The sequence below is a fragment of the Pogona vitticeps genome, chromosome 2, assembly GCF_051106095.1.
Source record: "Pogona vitticeps strain Pit_001003342236 chromosome 2, PviZW2.1, whole genome shotgun sequence".
NCBI lineage: Eukaryota > Metazoa > Chordata > Lepidosauria > Squamata > Agamidae > Pogona > Pogona vitticeps.
The window spans coordinates 292,562,926-292,582,248 of record NC_135784.1 but is presented as its reverse complement, the minus strand read 5'-3'; the positions used below and the strand labels follow the sequence as shown (position 1 = coordinate 292,582,248).

At 41.4% G+C, this 19,323-nt stretch overlaps 1 protein-coding gene across 2 annotated transcripts in view; it reads left to right on the top strand.

The window, feature by feature from the left end:
* Positions 1-19,323, top strand: part of EGFLAM (EGF like, fibronectin type III and laminin G domains) — a 146,581-nt gene that overhangs the window by 35,521 nt on the left and 91,737 nt on the right. For both annotated transcript variants that reach the window (XM_072992825.2, XM_072992824.2), the window contains exons 2-4: positions 12,302-12,411; positions 15,288-15,371; positions 18,530-18,556. In XM_072992825.2, coding sequence (XP_072848926.2) covers positions 12,302-12,411; positions 15,288-15,371; positions 18,530-18,556 — 221 coding nt within the window. The remainder of the gene's footprint in view (positions 1-12,301; positions 12,412-15,287; positions 15,372-18,529; positions 18,557-19,323) is intronic.

Below are 19,323 nucleotides of genomic sequence, written 5' to 3'. Positions count from 1 at the left end.
TTCAGTTGTCTCTATTAGTGAAGATATACCTGAGGCTTTTCTAGCTTCTGTATTGTCATCCTTCTAGAAGAACAGAAGAATGATGGCAGGAACGGAAATAGAAAGATAAGGCTTAAATACATTGGGTTTTGATATTTAGGTTGATTAATTTTGTTTTGTAGGTTTGATGTAGTTTCATTTGGTGGGCCCTCAAGCTCTCTACAACTGTTAAGCTTAAACACTTCCTGGATATAAAACTGGAATGAAGTTGCTCTCACACTGCCTTGCAACATTTGAAGACATTTGTTAAACAGTCTTTTCAAAATAGCAATATAATTAAAGGACTTTGGTAGCCCTGTGAAGGTTAAAGCATATGGTGCCTATGGGCATGTAAGAATGGAATCACGTGATCATCACTTTAAGTCAGTGTTTCACAGCTGTCTTGCTGCCATCACCTAACTTTGCAATGACAGTGTCTGGGAGATTCCCCCCCCCCTCCTCTTTATTCATTCAACACACTTCAAGAAAGAGACTGAGATGTCAGTTTCCCCCCCATTTGGATGTCTTGACATTTCTTTCCTCCCCTCCGCCCCACAATTTCATCATGCCCTCTTTATCTCATCTAGTTGCTTCTTAAACCTTCCTCACAGTATGTTCGTGATAAGCCATATTCAGCGCTCTCCAGCTCCAGAATCAGCACTAACCTTTTCAGTAATTTCACTGAAGCTGATGTACACCCTCAGCAAGTGCATAGCCCTGGGGTGAGCTTTTCATATTTTGCCATAACTTTTATACATATCATTACTACAAGGTGATATATACTGATACACACAAGCATGCATGGATGCACTCTCACATATAGTTCAAATCAGGCTTGAAAGAGTTGTTGTTCTGAAAGAGCTGTTAAACAACAGATGTTTGAGTTCCTTGGACTCCAACCCCCAGAACCACAAGCTGCTTGGCCAGTGATATGGGCTTATGAAAGTTGTGGCAGAAAACATCAGATAGGCCAAAAGTTCCTAAAGACTTTGGCGGAGTGGTATGTGAGACACTTCCTACCCAAAGCAAAATACAGTGTGAAAGACAATAAATTTCCTAAACGTTTACAAAAGGATTTCTTGGAGTGATCCTCCTATCTTATTGCCAGTTGATATGGTCCGCTTTTGCTCCAAATGTGGCTTCTTTTCTCTGCTGCTGGGGGCTTCTGCTTTTTTTTCAAATTGAAATGATTCAAGTGGACTTTCCGCCATGTAATCAGTTGTTTTGTTCTTGTCAAGATAGGGGGGCGTGTTGGTGGGTGGTGTTTCAGTGAAATAAGCAGTTGTGGCATTTTATTCAAGATTGCGGGAACACCGCCCTCTGCATTCTCCCTCTCCCATCCTCTGATTTATTATTTTTTAAAATACATGAAATAGCGCTAGATCACCTCCAGATGAGAAACATTTTTAAAAGATTATGAACAAAACAGAAACAACCCAGATGTGGTACTGTATGTGATATTTCTGAACACATTAAGGAGAACTTTGGAACATGGTTATCTTTTCTGTAACACTTTACATCCTTTTCAAAACCAGAAGCCCTCGTGTGAACACTGAGAGTGAATTCAGCTGTAATACAGGCTTGTGAATCAAATCGCAACAGAGCTGATTTGTCTTGTCGGTATAACTGCAACCTTATTTGATAAGGGAGCTTTCTTCCATGTATCTCATACTGTTTGTCACACTCACATTCCTTTCTCCCTTCAGGGCTCACAGAAGTATTCTCCCACTTATTTGAAGAAAATTGGGCTTCAGATGCAGTGTTTTGCTAGAGGCATGGCAAAGAGCTCCATGGCTTTGTATGGCCCATTGTATAAGCTGGAAACTGGATTCTCAGAATGGATTGTGGAGCCTAAGGAGGTTGCTTTTAGCTGTTCAAACCTGTTCTTTATACAGTGGTGCCTTGCAAGACAAAAATAATTCGTTCCGCGAGTCCTGTTGTCTTGCGAAATTTTCATCTTGCGAAATTTTCATCTTGCGAGGCGTGTTTTCTCATAGGAATGTATTGAAATTTAATTAATGTGTTCCTATGGGCAAAAAAACTCTGAAAAAGTCACTTACCAGGTAGGGAGCTGGGGAAGCACTGTTGGAGGACTGGCGGGGGTCCCTCGCAACCGTGATTGCCGGCTTCGGAAGCCTCTGAAGACTTCCCCAGCCCCATCGGAGGACTGGCAGGGGACCTCTGAAAACGGCGATCATGGCTGCGGGGGACCCCCGCCAGTCCTCTGTTGGTGCTTCCCAAGCTCCCTACCTGGTAAGTGACTTTTTCAGAGTTTTTTGGCCCATAGGAACACATTAATTAAATTTCAATGCATTCCTATGGGAAAACGTACCTTGCAAGGCGAAAATATCTCCGTCTTGCGGGGCACCTAAAAACTCACAAGACATTTTACTCTTGTGAGTTTTTTGTTGCCCGAGGCATTTGTCCTGTGAAGTACCACTGTACCTTTGTGCTCAGATTCAGAGATCTGACTTGCTGGCCAGGGCAATAAGGGGTTGATGTGGCTTAAGTGTGTCCATAGTGGCTGGTAAATCTGGATGTGGAGATGCCAAGCCCTGACAGGTCAAAATGCAATCAACTGGATTGGTCCTTTTCAATAAACTCTGAGCAGAACTTTTGTAATGCTAATGTCTAATAGTTACTCATTCAAATAGCACCTTCAGCTATTCTGGATTATGAGGAGGCAGATCTTTTGTAAAACTAATGGCTTGTAAGCACTTGTTCAAGATGAAACCATTACAACAGGGACTGCTTACAACAGGGACTTTGCATTACAACAGGGACTGCTTACAACAAATCAGTTTCCCAGCTATTGTGAGGACTCTAGCTAAGCTCAGGAGCAGGGAAGCCTCAAAGGATAGCAGAAGATGTCACAGTCTCAGCCGATCAGAAAGCACAGTGCTTTGACTTGGAGAACCTTATCTCTGTCTCTACATGTCAACCACCATTATAGTCCTAATGTCTCTAATGTTTCAGTGGGATGCCTGGTACATAATCTCTGACAGCATTAATGTACATCAGTACAGCAGGCCAGCCGTCTGCCTGCTGTCTCCTTCTGGTTTCCAGTATCTGGCTTTTTGTCTGTCTCCTTTCATGAATGTTTCACAATGGCTCTTAAGCCCTGCAGGTCAGATTTATGTTGGACACATGACAATGTGGAATCAGCTTTTCTCATCCACACTATTCTGTCCGTTGGTTTTAGGTTAGAAGCACAGCCAGTGTGGAGCTCGATCCAGTAGGCTTGTTATAGGCAACCCCAAGAATCGCAGTGCCAACACTACGATATCAGAAGTTACATTGACAGCAGTTTGCCCTGAGCCACAGGAGAGCCCTGCATCCTTTCTTCATCAAATGCTAAAAGCAGAGGATGAGTAGATAACCCAGTAGGACAAGACTGTTATTGTGCGGAACAGCACCAGCCCAGGCTGGAGGTTGGGGGCAACCACACGAATCGTTGCACAACCGATCCCTGGCAGACGTCCGGCGCACAAACGTCACTTTGAGTTAGATTTCAGAGATGTTACATTGAGCCTTCGTTGATTGAACTTAGCTTTCGCTTCATCAGTTTGTACCTTTTATTTGGACTTTCCCACACCAGAGTTTGGAAATGTAACTAGCTTGGGGATCCTGGGAATTGTAGTCCAAAAAAGTAACATTTTTTAATGTCATTCCTCCGGGGCAGTCCCATTTAGGCTAAATGAAAGCTGTGTATGAAAGGTTAAAATTCAAAGGGATCCCATTTTTAAATCCTAAAGTCCAGTCAAAAGGCAAGGCAAGCTAACTGGCAAACTTCAGGAGGAGAGAAAAATGTCCTGCTGTGACACTCACACAGAGTCAGCTCGAAAGGATTTTCCTCTTTTGATCATGTGCTGTCTATAACATCTGTTTCTGCCCAGAGTTTGGTAAAGTTTGGATAAGCTTTTCTGGAGTTGTGGCTCAGACCCACATCTCTCGTTTTTTTTTTTATATATGCCTCTGGTATATTTCATTTTCTTATCAAAGAGTGCTCCTCCTGCAAATTCTTCAAAAGAAAAAAAAGGTGGGGGGAAGGCCAATAAATTATTTGGAAGCCTCAAATGTCACCTCTCTCTTTGCTTTCTTTAACCTCCCAACGTCTTGTTGTTGATCAATACTGGCTAGTATTTGTGTGGTGTTAACTTTTGTGTTTAGCTGCAGATCAAATGCTTGTGGAAATGACAAGAGCAAACCAGATGGAGTCTTGTCTCACGTTCTCTTAAGTGACCTTTAAGATAACCGCATTCCACCTGGCATTTTTGTTAGAATTGTCTGAAAAGCCCTCTTTCTACAGCTTTATACTTCCATCACAACAGATAAGGTCAGCAGTATCATTAGTCTGTAGAAAATAAAAGTTGATGTGTGTGTGTTCCTGTGTATTAAGTCTTTGCCAGTTCTTTCTGAAGGCACTCTCTTAAATGTATTTTTTTTTGTTTTGTTTCAAGAGCTGTTTGACAGCTTTAAACTTTTTGAAAGAAACATATTTCACTGGGTTGTATCAAACATATTCTTCCAGCAGCAGGATAGATACCACTGGTAGACTGAATTCTCTCTCCCTCCCTCCCTCCCTGCAACCCTTTGAATACCTCATATATGCTTTGCAGGTGAGTTTAGGTTATAAGAAGGAGGTGAGGGTTAAAACTCTTGTCGATCAAAACGATATCTTATGTAACTAGCTTAAAACTAAATGGAATTCTATGCTAATCAGTCACAACATTAAAACCACTGATATGTGAATAGCATTGATTATATTGTTATAATGGCACCTGTCAAAGGGCTGGGGTATTTGAATTTTGTGTGTTGGAAGCAGGAAATATGGGCAGGCAAAAAGATCTGAGTGATTTTGACAAAGGTCAAATAGGGATGACTAGATGACTGGGTCAGAGCATCTCAAAAATGGCAAGTCTTGTGAGATGTTCGTGGTATGCAGTAGTTAGTACCCACCAAAAATTGTGCAACTAAGGACAACTGATGAATTAGCATCAGGGTTGCGGGCACCCAAGACTCACTGATGCACATGGAGATTGAAAGCTAGCCCGCCTGATCTACTGTAGCTCAAATTGCTGAAAAACTTAATACTGGCCATAATAGAAAAGTATCAGAATATGCAGGGCATTGCAGTTTACTGTATATGGGGCTGAGTAGCCTCAAGACCGGTCAGAGTGCCCTGTCCACCACTGAAAGCACTACAGTGGGAATGTGAGCATCAGAACTGGACTGTGGAGCAATGGAAAAAGACTGGTCTGGTTTGATGAATCAGGTTTTCTTTTTTGATCTGATGGATGGCTGGGTGCATGTGCATTATTTACCTGGGGAAGAGATGACAGCAGGATGCAATAGGACGGGGTCCCCAACCCCCAGTCCGGTGCTGGTCCATGGACTTGCTGGAAATGGGCTGCAAAGATAGATCTCTGCCCCTGCATACATGCATGGTGGGCATGTTGCGCTCATGCGGGGACGTGTCGTGCTCACGCAGGGGGCATGTCACGCTTGCAGGGACATGTTGTGCTTGCGCACAGGGGCACAAGCATGGGGGTTCCCCTACCCCCCCCGCACATGGAGCCCGCCTCCCCCTGGTCCGCGGTCCCAAAAAGGTTGGGGACTGCTGCACTAGGGGAAGAAAGCTGGCCAGCAGAGGCAGTGTTATGCTCTGAGCAATGTTCTGCTGGGAAACCTTGGGTCCTGGTATTCATGTGGCTGTTACTTCAATACATACACCTACCTAGAGATTGTTGCAGACCATGTACACTCCTTACGTGGCAATGGTGTTCCCTCATGGCAGTGGTCTTTTTCACAGTGCAAAAATTGTTCAGTAATGATCTGAGAATATGACAAAATTTCAGTGTGTTGCCTTGGCCTCCAAATTCTGCATATGTCAATCTAATTGAGCATCTGTAGGTTGTGGTGAAAGACCAAACACAGTCCATGGAGGCCATGCTTCGTCATTTGCAGGAATTAAAGGATCTGCTGCTAATGTCTTGGTGCCAGATACCCACAGACATGTTCAGAGATCTTGTAAAGTCCATGCCTCAGTGCATCAGAGCTGTTTTGGCTACCTGATGTTAGGCAGGTGGTTGTATTGCCTATTACATGACTATTAAAAAATAGCCTAAATCCTCTTGTGCAACATTCCCTCTAATCTTTGTCTAGCGCTGGGCAGGAGCCTTGCCGTGCATGTGTGCGGTTCCAGCCACAACTGGAAGTAAATGGGCGATAACACTGCTCAGCTGCTCAGCACCGATGCAGGTTTGCATGGCTGTGCAGCTTAGAGGGAATGTTGCTTTTGTGTAATTTTTGCCACCGTAAGGGAAATGACATCGCTTCAGTGGCAGATTGACATGAATTAGAATCCCTAGTGCGTCTACTGGGAAAACAGATAATGTCTGATCCAATATACTATGATTATATAAAGTTGGAAAGGAAACTTATTAAAATATTCCTTTTTTAAGAATAATGCCTTCTAGATGGATAATCTGCCACAGATGACATACCTAGATGTATTGTGATTAGGAGAATATCTAGTAGGTTTACTAACGTTGATGGGTTTATTTATAAGACAAAAATTAAATGAACGTGTTTAGGACAATGGAGTTGACTGTTGAATATGTGATAGAAATTATTGCATGCTTCCTGCTAAATGCGGGACAAGCTCCGGTGGTTCTCCACTCATTGAGCACATAAAAACAGTTGTTCGGATGACACATAATCCTTTTCATGTCTCTTATTTCTTTGATGATGTTGCCAAGTGTAGCTAGCAATTAACCATGGAGATCTATTAGCTTCAGTAACAAAGGTACCCTATGATAAAATAATAAAAGATCATAGGCAAGCTTCTGTGGCAATTATTAAATAGGCACCAATGGGAAATGCATCAACCCTGGAGGGTAACTTAACACTGGGGAAGCATCTTCTATAACTATTTGATGTATGAGGCAAAGTTGTTCAATTCTGGTGAATTTCTAGGTGTTAGACTGGGAAGTCCGTAACATAAATCTGGGAAGAATCCCTACAATTCGTATCAGATTGAGAAGTAAAAACATGTAGGGTTTTGCTACCTGAGGTGGGGGGGGGGAAATACTAGTGTCACAGGGTCAAGTAGCCTGCGAGTTGTTATTTAATTGTGTGCTATCAAATTGATTCCAATATATGGCAACCTTTTCCAGAGTTCTCTGGGTATAGAATACTCAGAAATGGTTCACCATTCCCTTCTGGGAGCACTTTGGGAGACTCAGGCTAGTTTTATTCCCAGGAGACACATTGGGGAATCGAACACCAAAGAACTGGCTCAAGAGTCAAGATACCTATCTCACTGAGCTACCCAGCAAGCCTAATGTATGATAAGGTTTCACATAGTTCCAAGTCCCAAGGGCCACAGCTAAAAACTGTTGCAGTGAAGGCGGTTTTGAAAGTAATTTAAGAACAGCCCAAACAAGCAGCCTGTGAGGCTAAAAAGGACAAGGCCGAGGCGTCTGGCGGTGTGAGATTTTCCTTGCTAGAGAGGGATACCGAACAACAGATAGTAGTCCTGGCGGCGACAATGGAGAAGTTGTCTCTGGAAAAGAAAGAACTGAAAAGCCCAGGAAAAGACCTGCCAACAGAGGAGTACATTTGGGCGGGAAAGGGAAATGGTATAAAAGAAAGGGAAGAGAGAAAGAGAGGAGAAGTATTTAGAGGTTGAGGGAGAACTAGATGACAAGAGTAAACAAGAGGAAGATTGTGTAGAAAATGTACAAGAAGATATCTGGACTGGTGAATGGGTCCAGTTGAAGGTACCAAGAGAGGTTGTTGAGCAGGAGTGGAGGAGACAGGTATAGAGAAAACCCCCTTATTGGGGGAAGACTGAAGAGAGAGAGAAGAGGAGAAAAGAGAGTGTGTGGACAGAACAAGAAGCCAGGAACCAAGAGAGTAAAGCAATGTCTTGGGCATTGTTTTGATCCCTTCAAACCAAGATCAGTGACCAGTCCCCAGCCAGAAAGTATTGGAACTGTTTGGAGGATGGATATACTGCCATCACAAGCAGTAGAACCCGGGAATAAGTCTTAAGAAACCAGGCAATATTCCTATATGGAAGTATAAAGATATAAGTTCTACATCTCTGCCTGTTGTGAGGGACTTCTTGTTGGTTAATAAAAATAAGAATGTAAAGAAGCTTCTGAAGGAAGAGGCTGTGTTAAATATTGGATTCGAAGATGTGACTGTATTGAATACAAACAGCATAAAATGTGATTTTATATACTGGAAGGGGGAAAAGGGAATGACCAAGTACTGTTTGGCTTGGTACAGGTGCCTTTGCATTCATTGGCCAGAATGAGAAGGCTGGAATAAGGTTATTTCATGTAGCAATGAGCGGGCCAGGATATTTTCTGCCGCAATTTGTGTCCACCCCGCAAGTCAAGGTTCAGTGGGCTGAAGGTCAGACAGGCTATGTTTTCACCAATGACAGAAAATCTCACAAGTATCTCTCCTTGGGAAGAGAAATAAAATAAACAATCAAATAAATAATAATTAAAAGGTAACAGTTTTCTGCCTTTTTTTTCCTCACGGTGTCCAGGTACAAAAGAAGACAGTGCTGTTGCATGCTAGAAGTATCATGCAAGAGACACTTGCTGAAATTTCATCTTATGTATGGGCGAAGTGGCAGAGCCCGATTCTCCTTTGTGTTTATCTGTTTTGATCCAAACATAAAGCCAGTGCAGTATAGTGGATAAACTGATGGGCTAGGACGCAGGAGAACTGGGTTCAAATCTCTACTTGGCCATGGGAAATCACAGGGTGGTGGTGGAGGCACTGGCAAAGCCATTTCTTAAATATTTCACATGCCCTATTAGGATCAAATCACATCTAAGTCAGATGCGATTTGATTGCACACAACACATAGCACCCTAATCCAAAATCAGCCGCTTAAGGCAGCTGCATCACTCATAATATACTATCTGATAAATAATAGAATAGAAGTGGCTTTCCTCTTGGCACAAGGAATCTTTGACCCATCATATACTGCATTTTGGAATTTGCCTTCTAGAAGCCCTAGCTACCAAGGACAGTGGTCAGGAAATGTGGGAGTCATAGCCTGGAACATCTGGAGGGTCAGTGGTTTCCTATCCTGCTTTACACTTTTCATTTTATTTCCACAAGTAAAAGAGCTACTACATACTTAAAATACAGCCCTAGCGAGCCAAAAGGGCTGTAGGCCAGCAGAGTTAACATTATATGAGCTGAAGTTACGGTGCATTCAAACCCTTTTCAGCCTAGAGATGCTGGAAATTGCTTAAGACCACCTTCACCTTGGCCTGATTTTATGCTGGTTTACGGCTGTGTTCTTAGCCAGAAAGAAGGTTCCATTTGGAATATGTTTCTCCCTTGGTCTGCCCCATTTTTGGCTCATCTCTTGACAAATCTTAGTTGGCTGATCTCTGAAATCTGTACACTTTCTCCCTTGAAATGCATGGGTCCAAGCAGTGCAGTTGTGATTATACATGTATTGTTTTCATTCATGGGAGAAGTGTATTTGTATCCACAACAGCATTTCTGCCAGATAAGATGATTTCTGCTGACAGAGAAGACCTTCTGCCTATTCCAAACCCCACAGCCACTCCATCTGTGAGTTAGGATTCCAGGTTTAGGCAGCAATTGTGTATCCACATAGATAAGAGTAGGCTCAGTTAAATTGGGATTTAGTTTTCCCTAAGGGTATAATATTACGTAAGGTAACAAGATGTCATTATTTAATTTATGTTTGCCATCTTGAATCATATTAATGTTTTTGTTCTATTTTATACTGTTGTTGTTTTATGAATTTGTTGTTAGCTGCCCAGAGTAGACTTTGGTTGGGATATAAATTAAACAAACGAACGAATGAACGAACAAACAAACAAACAAACAAACAAACGAATGAATGAATGAAAGAAAGAAAGCTGAAAATCCAGAATGGGCTCATGGCCTTGGGAGACTTCCTCTGATAACTGCGCTCTAGATATTTTCTCCCACCCAAGCTGAGAGGGGCACCCTGGCAGAGAGAGGTGGACAACTACAGAGGCTCTGGGAAATGCACTCGTTTTCTATCTCCATCCCCAGATCACCCTGCCCCATTTTTTTCAGAAGCAGGTTATCTTGGGCTTTAAAGATTATTGGAGTAATAGCAATTCAGTGAGGAACTGTACCCCTGGAATGTCTCAGGATGTTTCCCCCCCAGCAGGGGAAGTCTAGAGGCAGCTCCGTTCCCATGCCAGCATTAGGCAGAATCAAATACTGGTGCATTATTTCAGTTTTACTGGGCAAAAGCAGCTGTAATAAGAAAGTTTGAACCTTCATCCAGCTTCTTTTCCAAGCTCTGCTTCAAACTATGGGCTTGATTGATCACTAATTTAAATGTAACAGCCTTTTATATAAAATAGGAATAGCATGTGGCATCCATTTGCATAATAATGATAATAATAATAATAATATGCCATTCTGACTTATGGTGACCCTTTTTCGGGTATTTCAGAAAGAGAATATGGTAGTATTTCCAGTAGGGAAATACTATTTCCCTTCTTCTGGGGGTACCCTGGGATTGTGCAGCTTGCCCAAGGTCACACAGCCTGACTTTTCTCTCAGGAAGCATAGTGGGGAAATCAGACTCCCAATTTCTGGCTCGACAGCCAGATACCTAAACCACTGAGCTATCCAACTGGATTATTTGTATAAGTACAGTATTTGTGTAAGTATAAGGGGGCCCTTTTGAAAGAGCCATCCCTTAAGAAGATAAGAGGGAGGGGTTGTAGAGAAAGGGCCTTTTCGGCAGCTGCCCCCAGACTATGGAATGCCCTCCCGACTGAGATTCGTCTGGCGCCGACGCTGATGACATTTCAGCGCCAGGTCAAAACCTTCCTGTTCCAAATGGCTTTTAACTGAAATAATATCAGCTGTAGGTCTGATGGCAATTTTTAGAATATATATTTTAATTGCATTTTAATTATTTTGCCCTTTTATTTTGCCTTTTTATTGTATTTTAAATGCTGTAATCCGCCCAGAGACCTTCGGGTAGTGTGGGCGGCATATAAGTTAAATAAATAAATAAATAAATAAATAAAAATAAGTAACTGGTTGGATGAGCCTATATTGTGGATTTAGTATTTATGCAGTTATCCTGGAACTGCTGGTTTGAAGACCAGCAGTCTTCCCAAATTCACTGTACTGAATAATATATGGCCTTTAAAAAAAAAAAAACCCTGGTTTCTGGTTGCTCATCTTTCATTGCCTATTGTCATTATAGTTTCCAGCTTTCACTAGCAGCAGGGATAAAAATGAGGGATATTTGGAACTGTCACCTCGAGAGATTCTGCTAATTTTATCAGAATGCTTTCGGCTTCTCTTAAAATTAATGTTTTATGTGATGAGAAAAACTGGAATTCACTTGGAATTTCTGTTAAGGTAACAACCTAGAGATATAACTGGGTTTGTTGATGTTTGGTTCTTTCCTTAACTTACATTGATCGTAAGGTAAAGGTTCCCCTTGACATTTAGTCCAGCCGTGTCTGACTCCAGGGCACAGTGCTCATCCCCGTTTCCAAGCCGTAGAGCCAGCATTTGTCCGAAGATAGTTTCCGTGGTCACGTGGCCAATGTGACTAGACACGGAAGGCCGTTGCCTTCCCACTGTGTGCCTATTTGTTAACTTGCATTTACATGCTTTCTAACTGTTGGCAGGAGCTGGGACAAGTGATGGGAGCTCACTCCGTCACGTGGATTTGGTCTTACGACTGCTGGTTTTCTGACCTTGCAGCACAGAGGCTTCTGTGGTGTAACCCACAGTGCCACCATGTCCCTTTTACATTGATCGTACCGGTAGTCAATATAGTGTTGGGTATTTTCAGTACGATGAACCAATCTGGGGACGAGCAGAACAGATTGTGCCAGTCTTATGAACAGTGTTTTGACTTCCCTTCCCTTAAAACTTTTCAGATGTGAATGGATGTGGGATTGTAGTCTATGGCCCAAACTACACTTTGTGTAAAGTATGTTGTGTCCAGCTTTTACTTTTTCTTTATCTTAAAAAAACCCCAAAACCCAACCAACAACAACAAAAAATCAACAACAACAACAATAATTGTGTACAGGAGCCCAGTCCAAATTGAGACATGCTATTTAATATAACACAAAAGACTCAAGAATTTATGTGTGTATATATAGAATTTGTGTGTGTGTGTGTGTGTGCGCGCGCGCTTTGGACTTTAAAGGACACACAATTTATCTGCTGTTTATTATACTGTATAATTTCTTTGAGGCAGACAGGTTGGGACCTCCTCTGGATATTACACTGGATTCACTGAATTGTACAGCATTCAGTATACAATGGAGAATGCCTCGGCAGCATGCAAGCACGATCACTGGATATACTGTGAGTACCTCTTTATTTTGTCTAGAAATAATATAGTTGGATATTCCTGTGCTCAACGTAAATCCCAACAGCATCCTTATATGAAATGAAAAGAGCAGACACATGCCTATGTCCAAGCTGACCTTGTTGTGAAGTTGCATGCATCTTCATGCATCTTTTTTTTTTTTTTTGAAACAGACATGTACGTTTCCAGCTTGTCTAAAATATAGGGGCTGCTACAGTATTTCTTCCCTTTTCCAGGAGAAGCTGGTTGTGTAGTCTGATGATTGGCTAGCCCTTGTAACATAACACGAAGCCAGCTTCCGCCTAGCTGCTATCTTCCTGTGCAGAGTACTGGTGGCTGATTTCCATGGAACATACAAAACCATTTCCATTCCTTATCAGAAGAATGCTTCACTTCCTTTAAAAACATTTTTAAATAAATAGACACAATTACAAAGCCTTTACAACACTATGATTTGGAGTGGATTTTTTTTTAAAAGGTACCTGATACATCTTTTAGTGAACAGTCTAGTCCTGAATTAGTGCTGAAATTAGAGCTAGATGTGCGTTGTTGGTAGATGATTAAGGCTACACTCTGAAGGAACGTACATTTGTTTCAATGCTATGAGCGTTAGCAGAACATGCTTCCAGTGGGTATAGGGAAAAAATGTGGCCCACGGTTAAGTAAAAGTAAATAAAAGCCAGCATAAAAGTGAAGCTAAGGTGGTTATAAATTTCAGTTCTAGAAGTAAAAGTGCATTTTATTACTCTTCCATAACTTGAACTATTCAGAGTGTACACATAATAAAATATTGATGATGTCAAATGACTTGTAATAGAAAATGATCCCCCTGTAAAATGCAACTAAACACCATTGTCCCTTTATCTTAAAGCAGTGGTTCCCAAACTTGGATGACCCAGGTGTTGCTGGACTGCAATTCCCAGAAGCCTTCATCACCAGCTGTTCTGGCTGGGGGTTCTGGGAGTTGCAGTCCAAGAACACCTGGGTTACCCGCAGTTGAGAACCACTGGCTGAGGGCCTTGCATGAATGTTTTACCATGTAGTCTCTGTGTTCTTACTTCTATATCTGACAAAGTGGACATGTTCCGTAAAAGCTTACATTAAAACATGGCAGTTATTCTTCAAGGTGCCACGTTGTTTTGTTTTGTTTTGTTTTGTGTGTCTTGTTGAAATGCTTGCACAGACCAACACGGTAACAACTCTGAAAACTGAACATTCAGGCAATTGTAATTCCGTGGTGAGGTGTTTGAAAGTTGCCAGCCACAGTCTGGACAGCTGGAACAGCGGTAACTACTCCTGTGGCGGTCCGTCCGGATATTCCTGCTGTCGACTTGACTGTGGAGTGTCACTGTTTTTGCAGCCATAGCATTTATTGCTGCAGGAAAGTAATTGATGTTCCTTGAAGGTTCTCTGGAGTGCTAGCTTTGAAGATATTAGGACTGCTACGTACTAGATGTCACCATGCTTCCAGTACTTTCAAAATCAAATACTATATTAAAAAAAATACAGAAAATACTTCCTTGCTGTCTTGCAAGAAACCATATGAAAAATAGTATACCTATTCATATACAATTGTCAGTTCTGAATGAGATTTCTGTCACTAAGAAGAAGCACAACAGATCTGGCTTCTGCCACTACTCTATTTGAAGTCCTTAATGGTCTAGCAGTTCAAACTCTTCTGCAGATCTTAAATACTGTCAAATTCCAAGCAGATAAGTTGTAGGGCAGCAGGTTCTGTTTCAGACTTTAAGGTGGTGTGGAAATCCGGACTGTCCATATCTTTTGACATGTAAGGATTGATGTCACTGCCGTCTGTTAAAGCAGTGGTCCCAAACCTTGGACCTCCAGATGTTCTTGGACTTCAGCTCCCAGAAATCCTGACCAGTAGAGGTGGTGGTGAAGGCTTCTGGGAGTTGTAGTCCAAGAACATCTGGAGGCCCAAGGTTGGGGACCACTGTATTAAAGGATCCAGCAGCTCGAATTTTTTTTCTGCTCAGTACTTCTTGGTTTCCTTTCACCTTTCCGTTTTACCTGTGCAGTTGTTTTTACAGAGTCAGAAAACATACTTCCCATCATTAACCTTTGTAAGGTCTCCTGGCTGGGTAGAGATACTTCACTATTTTAGATTTTGTTTTCACTCTCCCCCTTTTCCCAATACTTCAGTGGATATTTTGATAAAATGTAGATGGTTGCAATGCTGTGTTATAAATCTGACATTCTCCCACTCTGCACGTCTGTATGGTAATGTGACCCTAGGATTAAAGGATAACACTCCCTTACATTTAATAGTTTTGTGGAAGAGGGATTTTTGATGGATGTACTTTTTCACATTTCTACAAGGTAAGTTGCACTAGACACAAAACCAGTTTCTGCATGGTAATGAAAAGTAAAGATTCTGGTGTTTTTTTCCCCTGTCTTTGTTTTGTTTTGTTTTTGCAGTTGCTCACTTTACGTTATGGCCTAATTCAGTTGTTGCTGGGAATTGTAGAGGTCAAGGGACCCTCTACAATTCTCAGAAACCGTAGCCAAGCCAACATAGGCAGTGGTCAGGGAGTTTGGGAGTTGTAGTTGTAGTCCAAGCCCAAGTTTGAGCATGAAGGTTTTGCAGAAATATACCTAGTGCAATTCTATACATGTATATGGAGAAAAAGTCCCACTGAGTTCAATAATGTTTCCTCTCAAGTCAATGTGTGTAGGATTGCTTTTGCGTGTGTTTGAGAGTACCTGTGTGATATATATGCAAATAAATGTTTATTTTAGTATTGATCATTTTGATTGCTACTACTGATGAGAATAATCTGTTTGTACCTGTAGCATGCAAATGCATTTGCATTCTCATTGCTTTATCTATCTTAACTCTCACCTTCTCAAGGTCTATTACGCTGAGGTCAAGGCTGATAAACCAATTAGACAGCGGTCCCATGATGTTCCTCTCAGCCTGGACATGCTCAGCACAGTGAGTATCTGACCTTATGAGCATGTAAATTGCTAGAGTTTGTCATGTGCAAGTCATGACACATGGTTTCTGCTTTGATGTGGCTGGAATCACAAATATGTTTTTATTTGCATTAAGGTATATACATCCTTATTCATTCTTTTAAAAAAGGGCCCCATATGTGTAATGAGCTTCATTTAAAGTAAGATATTGAGTGAAAGCAAAACTGACAGATCCATGATTCCTTTCATAAACATAATCATGGTCTGAAATTGTCTAAAGCTGAACTGGTACGTGCTGTGACTTTCAATGTGAAGTACAGAAAGATTTTCTTTTCACCCTGATCATGCTAAGATATAGAACAATATCATTGTGTGCCTCTAGAGCAGTGGTGTCGAACTGTGGCCCTCCAGATGTTCTTGGCCTTCAACTCCCAGAAATCCTGGTGGTGGTGAAGGCTTCTGGGAGTTGAAGTCCAAGAACATCTGGAGGGCCACAGTTCGACACCACTGCTCTAGAGTGTTGTGGCAAAATGACAACTTTTTGTATTGTGGGCACAGCATGAGAAGGCAAGAGGAAAAGAGGAAAACCATATACATGATGGATTGAGTCTCTAAAAGAAGCTGCAAGCTTTAGTACAGCTACAGCTAAGCAGGGCTGTTTAAGATAGGACATTTGGAGAGCTTTCTTTCATAGGAGGCAATTTAATGGGACACAAAATGAAGCATCCACACCAGAATCAAAGAACATGAGAGACACTGCAGACTAAACCAACCAAAAAAATCGGCAGTAGCTGAACATGCCCTAAAACAAGCTGGACATGAAATTCTATTTCAGTATACTGAAATACTGGACAACACTAGCAATCATTACGTTAGACTGCACAGGGAAGTCATTGAAATCCACAAACACTAGCATAACTTCAACAAAAAAGAGCAAAGTTTAAAATTCAACAAAACTTGGCTCCCAGCACTGAAAAATACAGCGTGCAAAAGGTCAACGAACTCCACCCAGCCACAAGGACCGGTGATCACTACACACAAAAGACCAGCTAACAACACCCATCAATCACAGTGACAGATAATCTCTTCTCCATATCACAACAATACACCCACAACAAAAACACAGTGATCACTATAATTACCCATCCCCTTAAAAGGACAAAAGCGGATCCCACAGCCATAAATACTCCACTCCCAAGCCAACTACACCAGAGCACAGAGTGCTGTCCTCTGAAGATGCTGGCCACAGAGACTGGAGAAACTTTAGGAAGAACAACCTTCAGAACACAGCCAAAGAGCCCAAAAACCCCACAACAACCAGAAGTTCACTCTATTTGTTATTATATTCTTTTTTCTATCACTTTGCCAGTAGATCAATTGGGGTTGTCATTTTATTTCTCACTCCTGTGACGTTGTGTGCCTCGTATGTGATATCAAGTCAGAACCGAATTATAGTAACCCTACTAGGGCTTTTAAGGTAAGCAAGCTATTAAGGAGAGGTTTCACTAGCCTACCTCCAGTGTGTTTCAATGCAAAAGTAGGGATTAAGAGACAGATTTCTCACCCTTTCCATCCATCACGCTGGGTACTGTATGAGTGTAGCTGCTGTACAGTAAGCCAAAATTCAGCTGCTTACTGTATTCGCCAAAAGAAAGACAGAACTTATGAAGACCGAGCCAATGGCTCCAAAATTTGGGTCCTGAAATGTTGTTCGACTTCAACTTCCAGAAGCCTCAGACAGTATGGCCAATGGTTAGGGATCCTAAGAGCTGCCTTCCAATAGAATTTGGGGAATCCAGGACTGGCAATGACTGAGCTCTTTGTTGAAACCACGCCAGAAGGTGGTGGTGACCCTTTATAAAAATGAATGCCTTAAATTTCCTTTTGCCCTCCTTCCATTTTGTTTTCCTGTTCAAATAAATCAGTATGAGACCCTGAAATTCAGGGAGCCTTGTTGTCCAAGTGGAAAACAACAGGGCTCCCTTCCACGTGTGGAGTTTTTAAAATGTGGCATTTTAATTAATGAGACATCTGCATGCGTGTGGAAAAATGTATGACTAAGTGAATGACTGTATAGATCATTCCCAGGGACCTGTGGCATGTGGTTCTAATCAGAACTGTTCCATGTGCAAATCTGCTCACTTTTTTTGCCCAGAAATAAAGCAGTAAGTGGGTGAAAACAGAGGTTTAACCTGCAATGCTGTTTGCTCTCTGTGTTAATAGGACTTGATCTTTGTGGGTAGAATTTTAAAAATAGCACTCTCTGATGCTCCTGTTTGCTGGCTTATAAATGTGAGGCTCCCGTTCTTCCATGCATGTGAACAAGCAAATGAATTGAGGACAGTGACCCAGTATTTCTTCATTTCTTTTTTTTTCTTTTGGCTGCTTAATTTATTTATTTCCTTTATATCTCCCTGTATCTTTCTGAGTCAGTTGGACAATACCAGCCAGCATAAGTCTAGTGGTGTAAATCTCCAAAGAAGTGCTGGTGTTTAATTGAAGTTGATTCTTGTATTTCTTCTTGTACACAAATTTGGTGACCTGATGTGTATCCAGAAATATAAGCAAACTGGTGGCAGTTTGCTACAGAGGTTTGCACTGGTGGATGTATGGTTGCTATATGTTTTCTTATCCACCTCATGCAACTTGAGTGTAGTCTGCTAGACTAATTTAGTCTAGTGATCTACTTAATATGGTATTGTTTCCTTAATTTGTATATGCTACTTTTTTGAGAGCTTAGTCATAAAAAAAGGCTATCCATACCATGGCAGAAAGAATTAAATACAGTGGTGCCTCGCAAGACGATTGCCTCACAGGACGATTAATCCGCAAGATGATTGGTTTTTGCGATCGCTGTGGTGCTTCGCAAGACGATGTTTTCTATGGACGATTTTCGCAAGATGATGATTTTTCCCCATTGGAACACATTAAATAAATTTCAATGCATTCCAATGGGGAACTGCGTTTCGCAAGACGATTTTTTCCCCATTGGAACACATTAATTAGATTCCAATGCATTCCAATGGGGAATTACGTTTCACAAGACGATGTTTTCACAAGACGAAGTTTTTCGCAGAATGAATTAACATCGTCTTGCGAGGCACCACTGTAATAGTTAAAGAAAACATCTTTATTTTGCTTCTTTCTTAAAATGTTCCTCTTTTTTTCTTTTACCAGGGTCAAGTGGATGGGCAAGCAATTTTTGTAAGTAACCCCTTTTGGAAAGTTTTGTTTTGTTTGTTTAAAAGGGAAAATGCTCACAAATCCACTTCAGGAATTCAGTTGAATGGGTCATGTGGTGTTTTTGAGGGGTAGAACAACAGAGAAGAATCAGGGTACATAAACACAATTACCACCACTTCTCATTGCACCTTATTAGTGCTGATCATTACAATATACAAATGTTAAATGATCAGCCCTTGTCTTGTTCACTGTTGCCAGGTCACAACCTGGAAAGCACAGGTTAAGAGTGCAATATGGCTTGTCACTACTGCAAGCTAGATTTGTGTCTCATTAGTGGAGTACTTGTTTTTTCACAGATACGTCAATGTGCAGGTCCATTGACGTGTAGCTCGCATGTCTAAATTGTAAACTAGCGAGAGAGAGCTTTAAGCACTATGGGGCAGAGTATAAACCAGCACACTTCAAAGATATACATTTCATATACTGTATATGTCTTTTTAGCTGTTTTTCTACATTGATTTATTCATATATATATATTTAAAAGCATATTCTAAACATTCCCCCCATAAAACACACATTACACTAAATCTATTTTAACCCAAAATGTGTCCTTTAAAAGCTATTTTGTCATGTTTTTTGAGTCATTGACCTAAATCCAACATAACATTGCTGGGATGAAGATCCTTCCAAGTACAGTTGTGCTGGATTACACAACTGTGCACAGTGGTTGCACAACTCCTTGTGCAAAACTGTGTGAGAGCCCACTCCACTGCTAACGATCATGATGT